Below are 18,238 nucleotides of genomic sequence, written 5' to 3'. Positions count from 1 at the left end.
AAGTATGGCAGCAACAAAGCAGCTCTCAGGATTGTGATCACTGAGTCATTCATGCTGAGGCTACACAAGCTGCACAGGCCGCACACGCAGTAAGTACTCGCAGTAATAGATACTACACTGAGTAATGGTAAGTAGGCACAGTAAGTACGCGCAGTAATAGTTACTACACAGAGTGTCTTACACTTGTGTACTTACACTGAGTATTTTAAGTGCATAAGTGTCTTCCACTTGTGTATTTACACTCAGTATTTTAGGTGTCTTAAACTCGTGTACTTACACTGAGTATTTTAAGTGCATAAGTGTCTTACACTTGTATAATTACACTTAGTCTTTTAGGTGTCTTAAACCTGTGTACTTACACTTAGTCTTTTAAGTGCATAAGTGTCTTACACTTGTGTGCTTACACTTAGTCTTTTAGGTGTCTAAAACCTGTGTACTTACACTTAGTCTTTTAAGTGCATAAGTGTCTTACACTTGTGTGCTTACACTTAGTCTTTTAGGTGTCTTACACCTGCGTACTTACACTTAGTCTTTTAAGTGCATAAGTTTCTTACACTTGTGGACTTACACGTAGTATTTTAGGTGTCTTAAACTTGTGTACTTACACTGAGTATTTTAAGTGCATAAGTGTCTTACACTTGTATACTTAGAATTAGTCTTTTAGGTGTCTTAAACCTGTGTACTTACACTTAGTCTTTTAGGTGTCTTAAACCTGTGTACTTACACTTAGTCATTTAAGTGCATAAGTGTCTTACACTTGTGTGCTTACACTTAGTCTTTTAGGTGTCTTACACTTGCGTACTTACACTTAGTCTTTTAAGTGCATAAGTGTCTTACACTTGTGGACATACACTTAGTCTTTTGAGTAAATAAGTGTGTTACACTTGTTTACTTACACTTAATCTTTGTTACACTTGTGTACTTGGGTGCATTAGTGTCTTACACTTGTGTACTTGCACTAAGTATTTTGAGTAAATAAGTGTTACACTTGTTTACTTACACTTAATCTTTGTTACCCTTGTGTACTTACACTTAGTCTTTGAGTGTGTTAGTGTGTTACACTTGTGTTCTCGCACTTAGTATTTTTAAGTGAATAAGTGTGTTACACTTGCGTACTTACACTTAGCCTTTAAGTGCTTGTGTGTATTACACTTGTGTACTTGAGTGCATTAGTGTCTTACACATGTGTACTTACACTGAGTCTTTTGAGTAAATACGTGTCTTACACTTGGTAACTTACACTTAATCTTTATGTTACACTTGTGTACTTACACTTAGTCTTTAAGTGCATACGTGTGTTACACTTGTGTATTTACACTTAGTCTGCATTAGTGTTAAATTTACTTACACTTTAGTCTGTATGTTACACTTGTGTAATTACACTTGTTTTTTTTGGTTTTTTTTTAGTAAAAATGTGTTTTACACTTGCATATAGTCCTTGTGTGTTACACTTGTGGACTTACACTTAGTATTTTAAATGCATACGTGTGTTAAACTTGCATACTTACACTGAGTCTTTAACCTCCTAAGTGTGTTACGTAACTCACACTTGTACATTTACACTTAGTCTGCATAAGTGTGTTACATTTACTTACACTTGAGTCTTCATGTTACACTTGTGTACTTACACTTAGTTTTTTCGTAAAAATGTGTGTTACACTTGCATACTTACTCTTAGTATTTTCAAGTGCACGAGTGTTACACTTGTGTACTTACAGTTCGACTTTAAGTGCATAAACATGTTGCTCTTTTGAGTGCATAAGTGTGTTACACTTACATACTTGCATATAGTCTTTAAGTTACACTTGTGGACTTACACTTAATATTTTAAACGCATAAGTGTGTTACACTTGCATACTTACTGTGTCTTTTACCTCCTAAGTGTGTTACACTTGTACATTTATACTTAGTCTGGTTAAGTGTGTTACTTACACTTTTGTCTTTATGCTACATGTGTACTTACACTTAATCTTTTGAGTAAATAAGTGTGTTACACTTGTATACGTACACTTAGTATTTCTATGTGCATTACACTCGTGTACATACACTTAGTTTTTTAAGTGCATAAGTGTGTTATACTTGCATACTTATACTTAGTCTTTAAGTGCATGAGCGTGATGCACTTGTATACTAACTTTTGAGTGAATAAGTGTGTTACACTTGTGTGCTTACACTTAGTCTTTAAGTGCATACATGTGTAACACTTGCATATTTACACTTAGTCTTTAAGTGCATAAGTGTGTAACACACGCATATTTACACTTAGTCTTTAAGTGCATAAGTGTGTAACACACGCATACTTACACTTAGTCTTTAAGTGCATAAGAGTGTAACTCCCTCAAACGTTGCCATCTTTGCTACATGGCGGAAGGCGAGAGACTAACTGCAGTGGGTATAATTCCACGCTAAAAGGAGAGAATAATGAGAAGAAGAAGTGGGAAATACAGCAATTTGTCATTTCTGGTAAAATTGGCCCACTTTCAGTACAATGTGTACACAGTATACTTATAGAAGTTCACTGATGGAAATATTCACTTTGAGACAGAGTCATTCTCATATTATTGTTTGTTCAGTGTGTCCTATTTTGGGACAAAGGAAAAATAATGTACATACACATATCTTTGTAAACATTTATATATACATACAAATATTAATAATCTGTTGTATACTATCTTTTTATTAAAAATGTCTGAGTACCAATATTAAAAAATTGGCCTACAAACTCATGCAATAATCAGTTTTGAATTTTAGGCAAATTCACTTATTGTGCAGCAGAGGGCGCCATTGCAAACACGCCGCTAATGTCAAATCGAATAGAATAGAATAGAATAGAATGGACTTTATTGCCATTATATTTGCATATAACGAGATTAAGGACTCCAATTTAAGGTGCGGTAGGGGGAACAAATATGGGACCTTGGTCATGCTGGACCTTCAGAAGGCCTTTGACACCGTTAACCACGCTATACTGTTGGATAAGCTCAGAGCAATCGGATTTAACAAAACCTCATCGAGTTGGATGCAGTCTTACTTGGAGGGGAGGGAGCAGGTGGTAGAGGTGAACGGCACCGTGTCTCCCCCCTCTCAGTGAGCTGTGGAGTCCCCCAAGGCAGTGTATTGGGGCCTTTACTGTTCTTAATATACATAAACGACTTGTCATCGGCATGTGACTGTGAATTGTTCTTGTTTGCGGATGACTCGGCCTTGCTGGTATCAGACAAGGACAAGTCACAGGTGGAGAAAATCCTCAGTGCTGAACTCTGTAGAATTTGCACCTGGCTCGCTGACAACAAGCTATCCATACACTTGGGTAAAACGGAATCCATCCTATTTGGGTCCCACATCAACCTTAAGAAAGTCAATGACTTCACTATAAAAGTGGGTGACATTGTTATCACCAGGAAGGATGAGGTCACCTACCTAGGTTCCATTCTAGAGGCTAATCTTTCCTGTGATAAAATGGCAACCAAGGTAATCAAAAAGGTCAACCAACGAACGAGATTTCTCTACAGAATCTCCTCTCTGGTCAACAAAAGCACCATGAGGATTCTGGCGGGAACTCTCGTTCAACCCTTTTTCGATTACGCATGCACCTCCTGGTACCCTAGCACCTCCAAAACCCTCAAATCTAGACTCCAAACATCCCAGAACAAGCTAATCAGATTACTTCTAGACCTCCACCCCAGATCCCACCTCAATCCTACCCACTTCTCCAAAGTGGGCTGGCTCAGGGTGGAGGACAGAGTAAACCAACTTGCACTGAGCCTAGTCTATAAAATCCGCTACACCTCCCTGATACCGAAGTACATGTCAAACTACTTCCTTAACGTAAATGACCGCCATAACCACAACACCAGGGGGAGCTCCACTAACCACGTTAAACCCAGATTCCGAACTAACAAAGGTCTTAACTCATTCTCTTTCTATGCCACATCAATGTGGAATGCGCTCCCAACAGGTATAAAAGAAAGTGCATCTCTATCCTCCTTCAAAACCGCAATAAAAGTTCACCTCCAGGCAGCTACAACCCTAAACTAACACCCTCCCTGGATTGTTAATAATCAAATGTAAACAATCAAATGCAGATACTTTTTCTTATGCCTTCTGATCTCTCTCTCTCTCTCTCTCTCTCTCTCTCTCTCTCTCTCTCTCTCTCTCTCTGCCCACTACTTGCTGTCCATATCCTACCAAGTCAGACCTACACTGTTCCAATATCCATTTCTCTGTTCTCAATTGTTGATGACTGATGATAACAACCAAACCTTACACCCCCCCCCCCCCCGCCCCCTCCACACCCCGGATTGTAAATAATGTAAATAATTCAATGTGATGATCTTGTGTGATGACTGTATTATGATGATAGTATATATCTGATAGTATATATCTGCATCATGAATCAATTTAAGCGGACCCCGACTTAAACAAGTTGAAAAACTTATTCGGGTGTTACCATTTAGTGGTCAATTGTACGGAATATGTACTTCACTGTGCAACCTACTAATAAAAATCAATCAATCAAAAAAACTTCCTGAGCCAGGTGTAAAATAAGCCAATCAGAAAATAGACATTCTCGACATCAAAGATGACATTTCTAAACCAATTAGAATAAGCTAATAAAGACGGCACATAAATTCAGATATTTAAGTCGATATGGCGAGGGACACTTGCCCATTTAAGGCAATGACTTATGTTGTATATTGAAACTACAGTTGTACCTCAAGTTAAGCGTTTTGTGATAAGAGCTGTCTCTTGGCTAATTGTTATGCTTTGAGTTGCAAGTAAATATTTGTGTTATGGACCTCCTTATGTCACAGTGAACCCCGTAAGGTCCGACCAAAACATCTGGTCTTACTCGCTAGTATTAGCTTAGAGCCGACTCATCCAGGGTGTACACTGCCTTCCGCCCGATTGTAGCTGACCCCGAAGGGAATAAGCGGTAGAAAATGGATGGATGGACAGATATGGACATAACTTTGTTTTCCCAAGCATGGTTGTGAAGAAAGTGAGCGTGAAGGACAGTGCTGAGAAGAAAAAGTGGATGATATTTATTTAATTATTTTGGTGATTTAACCCCCAATTCCAACCCTTGAGGCTGAGTGCCAAGCAGGGAGGTAATGGGTCCCATTTTTATAGTCTTTGGTTTGAACTCACGACCTACCGATCTCAGGGCGGACACTCTAACTCAGTGGTCCCCAACCACCGAGCCGCTTGGTACCGGGCCGCACAAGAAATTAAAAAAAGATAAATAAATAAATAAAAATGTTTTTTTATTTTTTATTTTTTATTAAATCAACATAAAAAACACAATATATACACTATATATCAATATAGATCAATACAGTCTGCAGGGATACAGTCCGTAAGCACACATGATTGTATTTCTTTATGACAAAAAAAAATAAAAAAAAATACCATAACACCCCCCACCCCCGGTCCGAGGGACACATTTTCAAGCGTTGACCGGTCTGCAGCTACAAAAAGGTTGGGGACCACTGCTCTAACCACAAGGCCACTGAGCTCTGTCACAGAACCTGTTAAACTCATAAGTTGAGGTACTACTGTAAATCAAAAGTTGTTTATTTCTCAATGTATTGTATTAACCAATCAGCAACGTTGTCCCTCACCTTCTCACCTATCTTGTCAAAACTGTTTAGAGGCCCTGCTTGGTGGTCTTTTACGTGTCATCGCTAGCTGTTACAAGCTAACAATTAGCATGTCCACGCACACTTATGTTCAAACAAATGTCCACTTTCCAAGTCCGTCCTGCTGAAGATGGACTCCACGTGGACCAGCCCGGTTCTCCTGGTGCCCTGCATGGTGGTCCTCACAGCCGGAATGTTCTACGTCTACACATTGGTGCTGAGTCTGCTGTCTACGCGCTGCGTGCGCAACAAGGTGGTGCTTGTCAGCGACGCTCTGTCCGCACTCGGGAGAGGTAACGTCCTCCATCCTTTTTGTCTGCACTTCCTGCGCTCACCGCGTCCTCCTTGCTTCGGTCCATAGAATGTTCCAGGGTTTTGCACAAAGAAGGCGCCAGGTTGATTCTGTGCGGGAACAGCTGGGAGAAACTTCAGCAGCTTTCAGACGACTTGGTGGACGCCTCCGACCCCAGTGTGGTGAGGACCTTGTTTTTTCTGCTGGGTCAGCATCACAGGTTCTTCTGTCCCTTAGACGTTCCCTCCCAAGATGGTGCTGCTGGACTTCGGGGACATGGAGAACCTCCCTGAGGCCATGGACCAGATCCTGGAGTGTTACGGCTGCATGGACGTCCTTATCCTCAACAGCAGCATGAAGTTCAAAGCTCCAGCGCGCACTCTGTCTCTGGAGATGGACAAGCTGCTGATGGACAACAACTACTTTGGACCCGTCACGCTGGCTAAAGGTAACCATGGCAACGAGCACTCAATAAAAGGCTCCTTTGATTGCATCACACGTGTGTTACAGGTGTGCTGCCCACCATGATGTCTCGCAGGTGTGGTCACCTGCTGCTGATCAACAGTATCCAAGGAAAACTGACTGTGCCTTTTCGCACCTCCTGTGAGTCTCAGCTGCGGGATCCTCCTCAAGATGCAGGGATTATGTTTGATTCTTGTTGTGATCATGTTGTGATCATGTTGTGATCTTGTTGTGATCATGTTGTGATCATAATGTGATCATGTTGTGATCATGTTGTGATTTTGTTGTGATCATGTTGTGATGATTTTGTGAATTTGTTGTGATCATGTTGTGATCATGTTGTGATTTTGTTGTGATCATGTTGTGATGATTTTGTGATGATTTTGTGAATTTGTTGTGATCATGTTGTGGTTTTGTTGTGATCATGTTGTGATGATTTTGTGAATTTGTTGTGATCATGTTGTGATCATGTTGGGGTCACATTGTGATCATATTGTAATCTTGTCAGGATCATGTTGGGATTAAATGGGATCACGTTGTGATCATGTTGCGATCATGTTGTGATCTTGTCGGGACCATGCTGCGATCTTGTTGTGATCTTGTCGGGGTCACATTGTGATCATGTTGTGATCTTGTTGTGATCACATTGTGATTATGTTGCGATCATGTTGTGATCTTGTCGGGACCATGCTGCGATCTTGTTGTGATCACATTGTGATTATGTTGCGATCATGTTGTGATCTTGTCGGGACCATGCTGCGATCTTGTTGTGATCTTGTCGGGGTCACATTGTGATCATGTTGTGATCTTGTTGTGATCACATTGTGATCATGTTGTGATCACATTGTTATCATGTTGTGATCACATTGTGATCATGTTGTGATCTTGTTGGGGTCACATTGTGATCTTGTTGTGATCACATTGTGATCATGTTGTGATCACATTGTGATCATGTTGTGATCTTGTTGGGGTCACATTGTGATCATGTTGTGATCTTGTTGTGATCACATTGTGATCATGTTGTGATCTTGTTGGGGTCACATTGTGATCATGTTGTGATCACATTGTGATCATGTTAGGATCACGTTGTGATCATGTTGTGATCGTGTTGGGATCACATTATGATCATATTATGATCTTGTTGGGATCATGTCGGGATTAAATGGAATCATCTTGTGGTCATGTTATGAACTTGTCGGGATCATGTTGGGATTTAATGGAATCATCTTGTGATCATGTTGTGATCATGGTGGGATCTTGTTGGGATCACACTGTGATCATGTTGTGATCTTGTCGGGATCATGTTGGGATTAAATGGAATCATCTTGTGGTCATGTTGTGATCTTGTTGTGATCATGTTGGGGCATGTTGTGGTCTTTTTGTGCTCTTGTTGGGATCATGTTGTGATCATATTTTGACCTTATTGGATGATGTTGTGATCTTGTTGTAATCATGTTAGATCCTGTTGTGATCTTGTTGTATCATATTGTGATCATGTTGGAAGCATGTTGCGATCATGTTTTGATCATGTTGGCGACATGTTGTAATTATGTTGCGGTCATGTTTTGATCTTGTTGGATGATGTTGTGATCATGTTATATCATGTTGCGATCTTGTTAGATCATATTGTGATCCTCTTGGAATCGCGTTGGGAGCATGTTGTGATCTTGTTGGATCATGTTGTGATAGTGTTGCGATCTTGTTGTGATCATGTTAGAATTATGTTGGCAGCATTTTAGAATCTTGTTGGCAGCATTTTAGAATCATGCTGGGAGCATGTTGTGATCATCTTTTGTGATGTTGTTGGATCATGTTGTGACCTTGTCACGATCTTGTTGTGATCTTGTTATGACCATGTTAGGATCATGTTGGCATTATATAGAATTATGTTGGGAGCATGTTGTGATCATCTTGTGATCTTGTTGGATCATTTTGTGACCTTCTCACGATCTTGTTGTGATCTTGTTATGACCATGTTAGGATCATGTTGGCATCATGTTAGAATCATGTTGGGAGCATATTGTGTTCATCTTATAATCTTGTTGAATCATGTTGTGACCTTGTTGCGATCTTGTTGCGATTATGTTGTGATCACGTTGTGATCATGTTTTGACTTTGTTGGATGTTGCTGTGATCATATGTTATCATGATAGATAATGTTGGGATCATATTGTGATCATATTGGAAGCATGTTGCGATCATCTTGCAATGATGTTGTGGTCATGTTTTGATCTTGTTGGATGATGTGATCATGTTGTAATCATGTTGGGAGCATGTTGGGATATTCTTGATCATATTGTGATCACGTTAGGATCATGTTGTGATTAAGTTAGAATCATGTGGGAACATGTTGTGATCATCTTGTGATCTTGTTGGATCATGTTGTGATATTGTTGCAATCTTTTTGTGATCATGTTAGGATCATATTGGCAGCATGTTGTGATCATGTTAGAATCATGTTGGGAGCATGTTGTGATCATCTTGTGATCTTGTTGGATCATGTTGTGACCTTGTTGTAAACTTTTTGAGATCTTGTTATGATCATGTTAGATTCATGTTGGCATCATGTTGTGATCATGTTAGAATGAGGTTGGGAGCATATTGTGATCATCTTGTGATCTTGTTGGATCATTTTGTGCACTTGTTGCAGTTTTGTTGTGGTCATGTTAGGATCATTTTGGCAACATGTTGTGATCATGTTGTGACCATGTTGTGATCTTGTTGTGATTATAGAATAGAATAGAATAGAATAGAATAGAATAGAATAGAATAGAAAGTTCTTTATTGATCCCTTGGGGAAATTCAACACCACAGTTCGCTCACAATAGACAATAAATACTATACTGCATTTTTCACGTGTGAATAATATAAATATATTATACATATATTCTACATTTAAGTGCAGCCAAGAAGGATTATGTTAGGATCGTGTTGGCAGCATGTTGTGATTATGTTAGAATCATGTTGGGAGCATGTTGTGATCGTGTTGTGATCTTGTTGGATCATTTTGTGATCTTCTTGCAATTTTGTTGTGGTCATGTTAGGATCATGTTGGCAGCATGTTGTGATTATGTTGTGATATTGTTGGGGTCTTGTTGTGATCATGTTAGGGTCATGTTCGCAGCATTTTGCGACCATGTTGTGATCATGTTGGGATCTTGCAGATGCCGCCTCCAAGCACGCCGTCCAGGCCTTCTTTGACTGTCTGCGTGCGGAGGTGGAGGAGTTTGGCATCTCCGTCAGCACCATAAACGTCACCTTCATCAGCGGACGTGCGTGTGGACAGCAGACCACCTTGTCCAAGTCCCTCTGGTCACGTGAGCATCTTGAAAACAAAACAACTAAAAGGGATGCGCTGTACTTAACCATGATCTTCTTCTCTTTCATCTGACAGTTTTGTATACAAAGAAGCAGCAGGGCGTTTCTCCACAAGAGGCCGCCAGAGAGGTGGTCAAGACTTTGACCAACAAGAGGAAAGAAGTGCTGATGGCGCCCTCACTCCCAAAAGCGGCCATCTACGCCAGGCCCTTCTTTCCCAACGCCTTCTTCGCCGTCATGTCAGCAGGCGTGAAGGACGACGCGGTCAAAATATATAAGTGATTTATTTGGAAAATTAAGAAGAAAATCTTTCATTTCTATAAATGTGAGGCTGACAGGGGAAATATGTCTGCTCTCAATTTCAGGTTTTCTTTATAATGTAGCCATTATACCAAACACCACAAATATATAAATATACTATTGTCAAATTATCATGTGTGTTTTATGAATAAAAGTGAGGGAATGTGACCTACATTTACGACATAAATAAACATTATGTGACAAACTCTGTGGTCAGTTTTGACTCCAATGCAAAATTGCAATTATATAAAGTGAAATTACTGCCCACACTCCACAAACACACAATGTTTTTACTCCAGCCATTTCCAGGTAAAAAAAAAATGTTGCGATCATGTTGGAATCTTGTGATCTTTTTGGGATCATGTTAGAATCTTGTCGTGTTCTTTTTGGGATCATATTGTGATCATGTTGGGAGCATGTTAGGGCATGTTGGGGGCATGTTGGGGTCTTGTTGTGTTCATGTTGTGATCATGTTGGGGCATGTTGGGGTCTTGTTGTGATCATGTTGTGATCATGTTTTGACCTTGTTGGATGATGTTGTGATCTTGTAATCATGATCGATCCTGTTGTGATTTTGTTGGATCATATTGTGATAATGTTGGAATCATGTTGGAAGCATGTTGGGGACATGTTGTAATTATGTTGTGGTCATGTTTTGATCTTGTTGGATGATGTTGTGGTCATGTTTTGATCTTGTTGGATGATGTTGTGATCATGTTGTAATCATGATCATATTGTGATCACATTGGAATCATGTTGTGAGCATGTTGTGATCATTTTGTGATCTTGTTGGATCATGTTGTGATATTGTTGCGTTCTTGTTGTGATCATGTTAGAATTATGTTGGGAGCATGTTCTGATCATATCGTGATCTTGTTGAATAATTTTGTGATCCTGTTGCAATTTTGTTGTGGTCATGTTAAGATCATGTTGGCAACATGTGATCATGTTGTGACCATGTTGGGATCTTGCTGTGATATTGTTGCGATCTTGCTGTGATATTGTTGCGATCTTGTTGTGATATTGTTGCGATCTTGTTGTGATCATGCTGGGATCGTGTTGGCAGTATGTTGTGATCGTGTTAGAATCATGTTAGAATCATGTTGTGATCATCTTGAGCTAACAATTTCCAAGTAAAACAACTAATTTCTTCAATTAAAACAAAATTAAAAAGATTTGCCCGAAAAAAAACAACAAAAACTACTTTCTGCAATTAAAAAAACGAATCGCAAGTATACAAACAATTTCTTTGGATGTAATATTCCATGCTATGGAGTAAAATTAAATTGGCCCTGCGATGAGATGGCGACTTGTCCAGGGTGTACCCCGTCTTCCGCTTGAATGCAGCTGAGATAGGCTCCAGCAACCCCCCGCAACCCAGAAAGGGACAAGCGGTAGAAAATGGAAAATGGAGTAAAATTACTGCCAAAACTCCACAAACACACACAAATGTTTTTACTCACGGCCAACTATTTGCAAGTAAAACAAAGAACTATTTTCTGCAAGTAAAAAAAACGATTGACAAGTATAAAAATCTCCAGAATCTTTTTTTTATTTGTGTTGTATGAGCGGCCGAGAGTGGAATCGGCTCTCTTGGTTGCTTAGTTGGGTCTGCTTCTGTCTCTGGCCATGCTCCCCCCACCCCAGCAGACAATGGCTTGGAACACCGCAGAGGCCACCACAGTGTATATGTTTTTTGTATTATTATTATTATTTTTAATTAATTAATTACATTTTTTTTAATTTGTGTGTATGTAGAAATGGCTGGTTGCATCAGTTATGTTCTTTAATGTCTTTAATGTCCAAATTTTCCCTCTTACACACATGTTTATGTGTGCTATGGCTATGACTTTTCCCCCCTTGGCCTCAGTCTGGACCCCCTCTCCAGGGGCCCAGGCTTAGACTGAATCTCTTTAATCCCCCCCCCCCCCACCAGCGTTTATCTGTTTCTCACCTTTTTTGTAAGAGGTGCCGGAAGTTGGCAGACCCGTCAGCGATCCTGTTCTGTCTCCCTGTAATGTTTGTCTGATCTTAAAAGGGATTGTGTTGAAAATCTTAATTTCCCCTCAGGGATTATTAAAGTATTTCTGATTCTGATTCTCATATACTTGGGAATCGTTGGGTTTGAGTAAAACATGTTTGTGGAGTTTTGGCAGTAACTTCACTCCATAAAATATGTGATGTATTGTAATGTAATGTTATATAATATAATGTAATGTAATGTAATATTGTGCAATGCAATGCCATGTATATATTTATGTAACGTTGAAGTTTTCAGGCAGTTGGCGTCCTCTTGTGGCCATTCTTTAGAAGTACACGTCCTTACCCGCCAGTGTGTGTCGTTAGGCATAAATTAAATGGCTCTTCAAATATTGTCCAGATTCTCAAAGATAATACCCGTCGGGTCGAGGTTTCATCTGACGACATTCCGACTTCAAACCAGCGGCGGGTTTAAGGTGGAACACGACCGACGGAACCGGCGCTTCACCGTGTCTCCGAGCAGCGGCACAGGTAAACACTGTTGCCGCGTTCGGCGGTCCTTTGTGCGGCTAGCTCATCAACGCGAGCCCGGTGTCGAGCTGCGGCCTACTACACTGCACTAACTCATTTCACTAAACATCGATTTGATTTAGATCTGATACTTTGAGTTATCAAAACATTGTAATATTTTTATATGCAGTAAAATACTACGAACAACTATTTTAGATGTCGACATAACATTTTCTAAAGTTTTCTAAGTTTTAAAAAACATTTTTTTTGTATTTTTCCCGATAGCTTAAAGAAGACTTGACCGTCTTTGTGTTGAAGTGACACAGATTAGTAGTTTAGTAGTAGTTGTTATATTTGATCAGATCAGGGTTGTACGGTATACCGGTATTAGTATAGTACCGCGACACTAATGAATCATATTCGGTACTATACCGCCTCCAAAAAGTACCAGTCCGCCATCGTCGTCACGTCGTGTCATTGCTGGTTTTAACAGCATACGAGCATGTTCGGCAGCGCACAATTGCTGAGTACATACAAACAGATAAGGTGTGTAGAAAAAAAAGGGAGAACAAACGCATTTTGGCTTAAAAACTAACGATAAAGGTGAAGCTATAACACTGAAACGCCCACCGGAAGAGGTGCTTTAAGACATGGCTAGCTAGGGGCTAAAGTCCATCCGCAGTCTGCCGTGTTTTAGCTACTTCTAAATCACTAATCCTCGCCTCTATGGCGACAAATAAAGTATGTTTCTTACAAGTATCATCCCTGCAGGACGAGGAATAACTAAACATGCTTCACTACACACCGTAGCTCACCGGCGTCAAATGTAAAGAAACGCCATTGGTGGATCTACACCTGACATCCACTGTATTGATACCAAGTACAGTAGCGTATCTAGTCGATACTCCGATGATTACGTCGATATTTTTTGGCATCACGACATCTTCTTTCGTTTTTAAAATATTTTCGTTATGTTTATAAACACAGGAAATATGTCCCTGGAAACATGAGGACTTTGAATATGACCAATGTATGATCCTGTAACTACTTGGTATCGGATTGAGACCCAAATTTGTGATATCATTCAAAACTAATGTAAAGTATCAAACAAGAGAAGAATGATTATTACATTTTAACAGAAGTGCAGACAGAACATGTTAAAAGAGAAAATAAGCAGATATTAACAGTAAATGAACAATTAGATTAGTAATTAATTTTCTACCATTTGTCCTTAATAATGTTGACAAAATAATAGAATGATAAAAGACACAATATGTTACTGCATACGTCAGCTGCTAAATTAGGAGCCTTTGTTTGCTTACTTACTAATAAAAGACAAGTTGTCTTGTATGTTCACTATTTTATTTAAGGACAAACTTGCAATAAGAAACATATGTTTAATGTACTGTAAGATGGTTTGTTAAAATAAAGCCAATGATGCCATTTATTGTGGTCCCCTTTATTTAGAAAAGTACTGAAAAGTATCTAAATAATTTTGGTACCGGTACCAAAATATTGGTATCGGGACAACACTAGATCAGATGCAACTTTATTGATACCTGGGCACGTAAATACAAGGAAATTAAGGAATTTAATGACCATTTCTTGTATTTATGCTTCAAATTGTCCTTTAGGAGCAAATGAGACTGCAACGCTTCTCTACAGATTCACAGAAGCCAAGCAGGTGGAACTCATGTCCACCTTTGTCCCCGAGTCTCACAGGGGGCAAGGTGTGGCCGCTCTGCTCTCAAAGGTCAGCCTGTCGGCTCAGGTTAGACTCCTGTAGGCCAAAGAAGGCTCATGCTCTGCTTGTTTTCAGGCTGCCATTGACTTCCTGCTTGAGGAGAAGCTGAAGGCTCGAGTGTCCTGCTGGTACATCAAGAAATACATTGAAGAACATCCCCGTCAGGACTATAAAGATGTTATCATCAGCTGAGACCATTATCAGGTTTATCCTGGCTGAAAACACTCATGCACAAACACAACATAGACCATATGCTGAATAGTGACTGATGCATTTAATTTGCACAATTGAAATGGACATTCAGTATTTAATAATTGTAAATACGGTATCTTAGAAGATAAACATGTTAATTGTGATTGTATTGTTTGATTTTTACATTGCTTCTCTTATCCAAATAATTCCTCGCAAAAAAGGTATTTTTGTAGACAGGTAAAAGAGCAACACGCTGACGAGACGCATTCTCGCTAACATTGTTAGCTGCTGCCAGAAAACACAAGTTAGTGACATTGTAAGAACACAAAATATTCAAGTGTTGCCTTCAGGGGCGCAGCGTCACCTTATTTAGAAAGTGGTCGCTAGAAAATATTGCTAGAATTGAAAAATATTAATAGAAAGGTAGTTTTGAGCTGATACTTAACCTGCCTTTGGTATCGGTATGATTGATATTTGATCAGAAGGTCGGACGGATCTTATTGTCGTTGGACAAGTACAACAACAATTAATTTTTAGCAGAAACCCGTTCGAGAGCAGAGACACATTGTACAGGGTAACTGAACAGGATTGCTGATGGGTCGCCACTTCGGGGGTCTCGTAAAAAGTGGGAAAAATGTAGGCGCGTGGGGAGAATGAGTAAAAAAAAAGTCGATCTCAGACTGAGCTTCTATGGAGGGGGCTTCGTCTATGCTTCGATGGCCGATGCTCATATACACATGTTGACACGGAAACCACAAGACTTGCAACAGGAGGCGAGCAAAGCTGCTAGCCGCAAGGAGTGCTGCTCCGTTTTCCTTGATACCAAATGGGGTGAAACGTCGAAGGCGTGGGATGGGGGCTTGGGGTGAGAGACAGAGGAGTTTGTTGCATCTTCACTGCACTGTCCTCTGGGAGAGTCTCGAAGTAACAACCTTGCCACGTCGCTTGCAACCAGTAGAAATAATCCAGATTAGAATGTTTGTGTTTGAGCGAGCGAAAAAACAAATTCAAACTTTTCACTCTAAATGTCTATGTGGGGTCCTCAAATGTATCATACTTTGCAATGCAGAGCAGATGGTGTCTCCAAAATGTCGTCAAGTTTGTACATTAGTCCAAAATCTCAAATGTCATAAAGCCAGGAAGTCTAATATTTGGATCTATCCACCCAGAAGGAACATCTGGTTGGCTAAAAGTTGTAGCATAAATGGAGTGGATGAAAACATCTCAAATTAGGGTATTTGGAGCAGTGTGTGTGTGTTTGTGTTTGCCGGGTGGATGGAGGCACCGCATGGTCACATGGGCATGAGGAAGTATTTTAAGGACATGTATTCACGTGTCAGTTGAGGAAACAGGAGGCATGTTTGAGATGCCATCATTTTTGTTTACCGCTTAATTATGTGCCATAGCGCTTTATTATATGCTTTGTTTCACTTCATACCACTCGACTTCACGCCGCAAAAAGTCAATATGGTTGTGAGTTCAAACCCCGGCCGAGTCGTACCAAAGACTATAAAAATGGGACCCATTACCTCACTCAGCATCAAGGGTTGGAATTGGGGGTTAAACCACCAAAATGACTCATGGGCGCGGCCACCCCTGCTGCCCACTGCTCCCCTCACCTCCCAGGGTGTGACCAAGGGGATGGGTCAAATGCAGAGGACAAATTTCACCACACCTAGTGTGTGTGACAATCATTGGTACTTTAACTTTAACTTTAACAGTTTACATCCTGTACACACACGCGGGCATTTCGAAGAATTTCGACAGCTAGCTGCACTTCTGACGTGTTTATTTTCACAATTGTCGTACCTTGCGCAGGTCAGCGCTGTGTCAGCCTGTCTTAGAAATCACTTTGTGTGATCGTAAACTGCTTTAAATGTGTCCAAAATCTCGTTGTATTTGTACGGGTATGTACTGTATGTATGTATACAGTATATACATATATGTATGTACATATACATACATATATATATATATATATATACATATATATGTATATATATATATATATATATATATATATATATATATATATATAAGGGCTGCAACAACTAATCGATTAAAATCGATTATAAAAATAGTTGGCGATTAATTTAGTCATCGATTCGTTGGATCTATGCCATGCGCATGCGCAGAGGCAATTCTTTTATTTTTGTTTTTTGTTATTTTTGTTATTTTATTATTGTTTTTTTTAATAAACCTTTCACATGTACAAACAGCTTTAGAAACAATAATCAAAATAAGTATGGTGCCAGTATGCTGGTTTTTTTTCAATAAAATACTGGAAAGGATAGAAATGTAGTTTGTCTCTTTTATCCGATTATTAATCGATTAATCGAAGTAATAATCGACAAATTAATCAATTATCAAATTAATCGTTAGTTGCAGCCCTAATATACACATACATATATATATATACACATATATACATACATATACACACATACATATATACACACACATATATATTAGGGCTGCAACAACTAATCGACTAAATCGATTATAAAAATAGTTGGCGATTAATTTAGTCATCGATTCGTTGGATCTATGCTATGCGCATGCGCTGAGGCTACGTTTTTTTTTTTTTTTTAACCTTTATTTATAAACTGCAACATTTACAAACAGCTGAGAAACAATAATCAAAATAATAGGGGTGTAACGGTACGTGTATTTGTATCGAACCGTTTCGGTACGGGGGTTTCGTTTCGGTGCGGAGGTGTACCGAACGAGTTTCCACACGGGCATATTAAGTAGCGTACTGCATGTTGTGTAAACAATACTCAAAATGCCGGACATTTGAGGCATTTAAGAAACTCCGCCCTGAGAGCTCCGCAAAAGAGGTAATGTCCGGTGAAAAGAGGACGTATGGTCAGTCTATCCTAGCCCGTTAGCTGCTAGCCTGCTAGCAAAAGAGGACATGTCCGGTGAAACCGATCGCTGCTACTTGGCTAGGTCCTGACCATACGTCCTCTTTTCACCGGACATGTCCTCTTTTGCGAGGCTGTCCGGGCGGTGTTTCTTAAATGTCTCAAGTGTCCGGCATTTTGAGTTATGGTTGCGTGTATTAACAATGTACGTTCAGGGTTAAGAAGGTTAAAAACAAAACATACTGTGCGCGCAGCAGCATTGGTGAGGGAGGGGCAGAGACAGAGAGCGAGAGCGAGAGAGTTATGATAAACGCGCATGCGTCGTCAAGCTCTGCTTTTTATCCATAGATTTATCAGATTACATTTTTTATTATCTATAGCAGGGGTGTCAAAAGTGTGCATTTTTGTAACATTTTCCTTGTTTTATTTGGCAAGTTGAAAGAACATGGCGCCAGTATGCTGTTTTTTCCCCCAATAAAATACTGGAAAGGATAGAAATGTAGTTTGTTTCTTTTATACGATTATTAATCGATTAATCGAAGCAATAATCAACAGATTAATCGATTATCAAATTAATCGTTTGTTGCAGCCCTAATATATATATATATATATATATATATATATATATATATATATATATATATATATATATATATATATCCATCCATCCATTTGCTACCGCTTATTCCCTTCGGGGTCGCGGGGGGCGCTGGAGCCTATCTCAGCTACAATCGGGCGGAAGGCGGGGTACACCCTGGACAAGTCGCCACTATATATATATATATATATATATATATATATATATATATATACACATACATATATACAGTATATATAATATACACATATATATACATATACATATATATATATATATTATAGTGTCTTCAAAGTGTGTAGTTTTTTACTAAAATAGGGACTTTTGTAGAGG

At 39.4% G+C, this 18,238-nt stretch overlaps 2 protein-coding genes across 2 annotated transcripts; both read left to right on the top strand.

Annotated features, from left to right (window-relative positions):
- The first annotated feature begins 59 nt into the window (after positions 1-59).
- Positions 60-10,165, top strand: LOC133620585 (dehydrogenase/reductase SDR family member 7C-B-like). The gene is made up of 7 exons (XM_061982173.1): positions 60-89; positions 5,758-5,935; positions 6,004-6,116; positions 6,172-6,382; positions 6,445-6,537; positions 9,561-9,713; positions 9,791-10,165. The coding sequence occupies exons 2-7, from the start codon at positions 5,773-5,775 to the stop codon at positions 9,994-9,996; spliced, it is 939 nt and encodes a 312-aa protein (XP_061838157.1). The 5' UTR covers positions 60-89; positions 5,758-5,772; the 3' UTR covers positions 9,997-10,165.
- Positions 10,166-12,320: 2,155 nt separating this feature from the next.
- Positions 12,321-16,374, top strand: LOC133620584 (protein NATD1-like). Its single transcript, XM_061982172.1, has 3 exons — positions 12,321-12,525; positions 14,139-14,257; positions 14,324-16,374. The coding sequence occupies exons 1-3, from the start codon at positions 12,372-12,374 to the stop codon at positions 14,438-14,440; spliced, it is 390 nt and encodes a 129-aa protein (XP_061838156.1). The 5' UTR covers positions 12,321-12,371; the 3' UTR covers positions 14,441-16,374.
- Positions 16,375-18,238: the final 1,864 nt, after the last annotated feature.

The sequence above is a fragment of the Nerophis lumbriciformis genome, linkage group LG24, assembly GCF_033978685.3.
Source record: "Nerophis lumbriciformis linkage group LG24, RoL_Nlum_v2.1, whole genome shotgun sequence".
Classification (NCBI taxonomy): Eukaryota; Metazoa; Chordata; class Actinopteri; order Syngnathiformes; family Syngnathidae; genus Nerophis; species Nerophis lumbriciformis.
Note: the sequence above shows the minus strand (reverse complement) of the source record. Positions and strands in the feature narration are given on the sequence as shown.

Bases quoted from the DNA above. Each gene is read 5' to 3' on its own strand.
- LOC133620585 (XM_061982173.1), top strand. From the start codon at position 5,773: ATGGACTCCACGTGGACCAGCCCGGTTCTCCTGGTGCCCTGCATGGTG. The intron at 6,538-9,560 runs GTGAGTCTCAGC...GGGATCTTGCAG, and splicing joins TGTGCCTTTTCGCACCTCCT to ATGCCGCCTCCAAGCACGCC. The intron at 9,714-9,790 runs GTGAGCATCTTG...TTCATCTGACAG, and splicing joins GTCCAAGTCCCTCTGGTCAC to TTTTGTATACAAAGAAGCAG.
- LOC133620584 (XM_061982172.1), top strand. From the start codon at position 12,372: ATGGCTCTTCAAATATTGTCCAGATTCTCAAAGATAATACCCGTCGGG. The intron at 12,526-14,138 runs GTAAACACTGTT...ATTGTCCTTTAG, and splicing joins GTCTCCGAGCAGCGGCACAG to GAGCAAATGAGACTGCAACG. The intron at 14,258-14,323 runs GTCAGCCTGTCG...GCTTGTTTTCAG, and splicing joins TGGCCGCTCTGCTCTCAAAG to GCTGCCATTGACTTCCTGCT.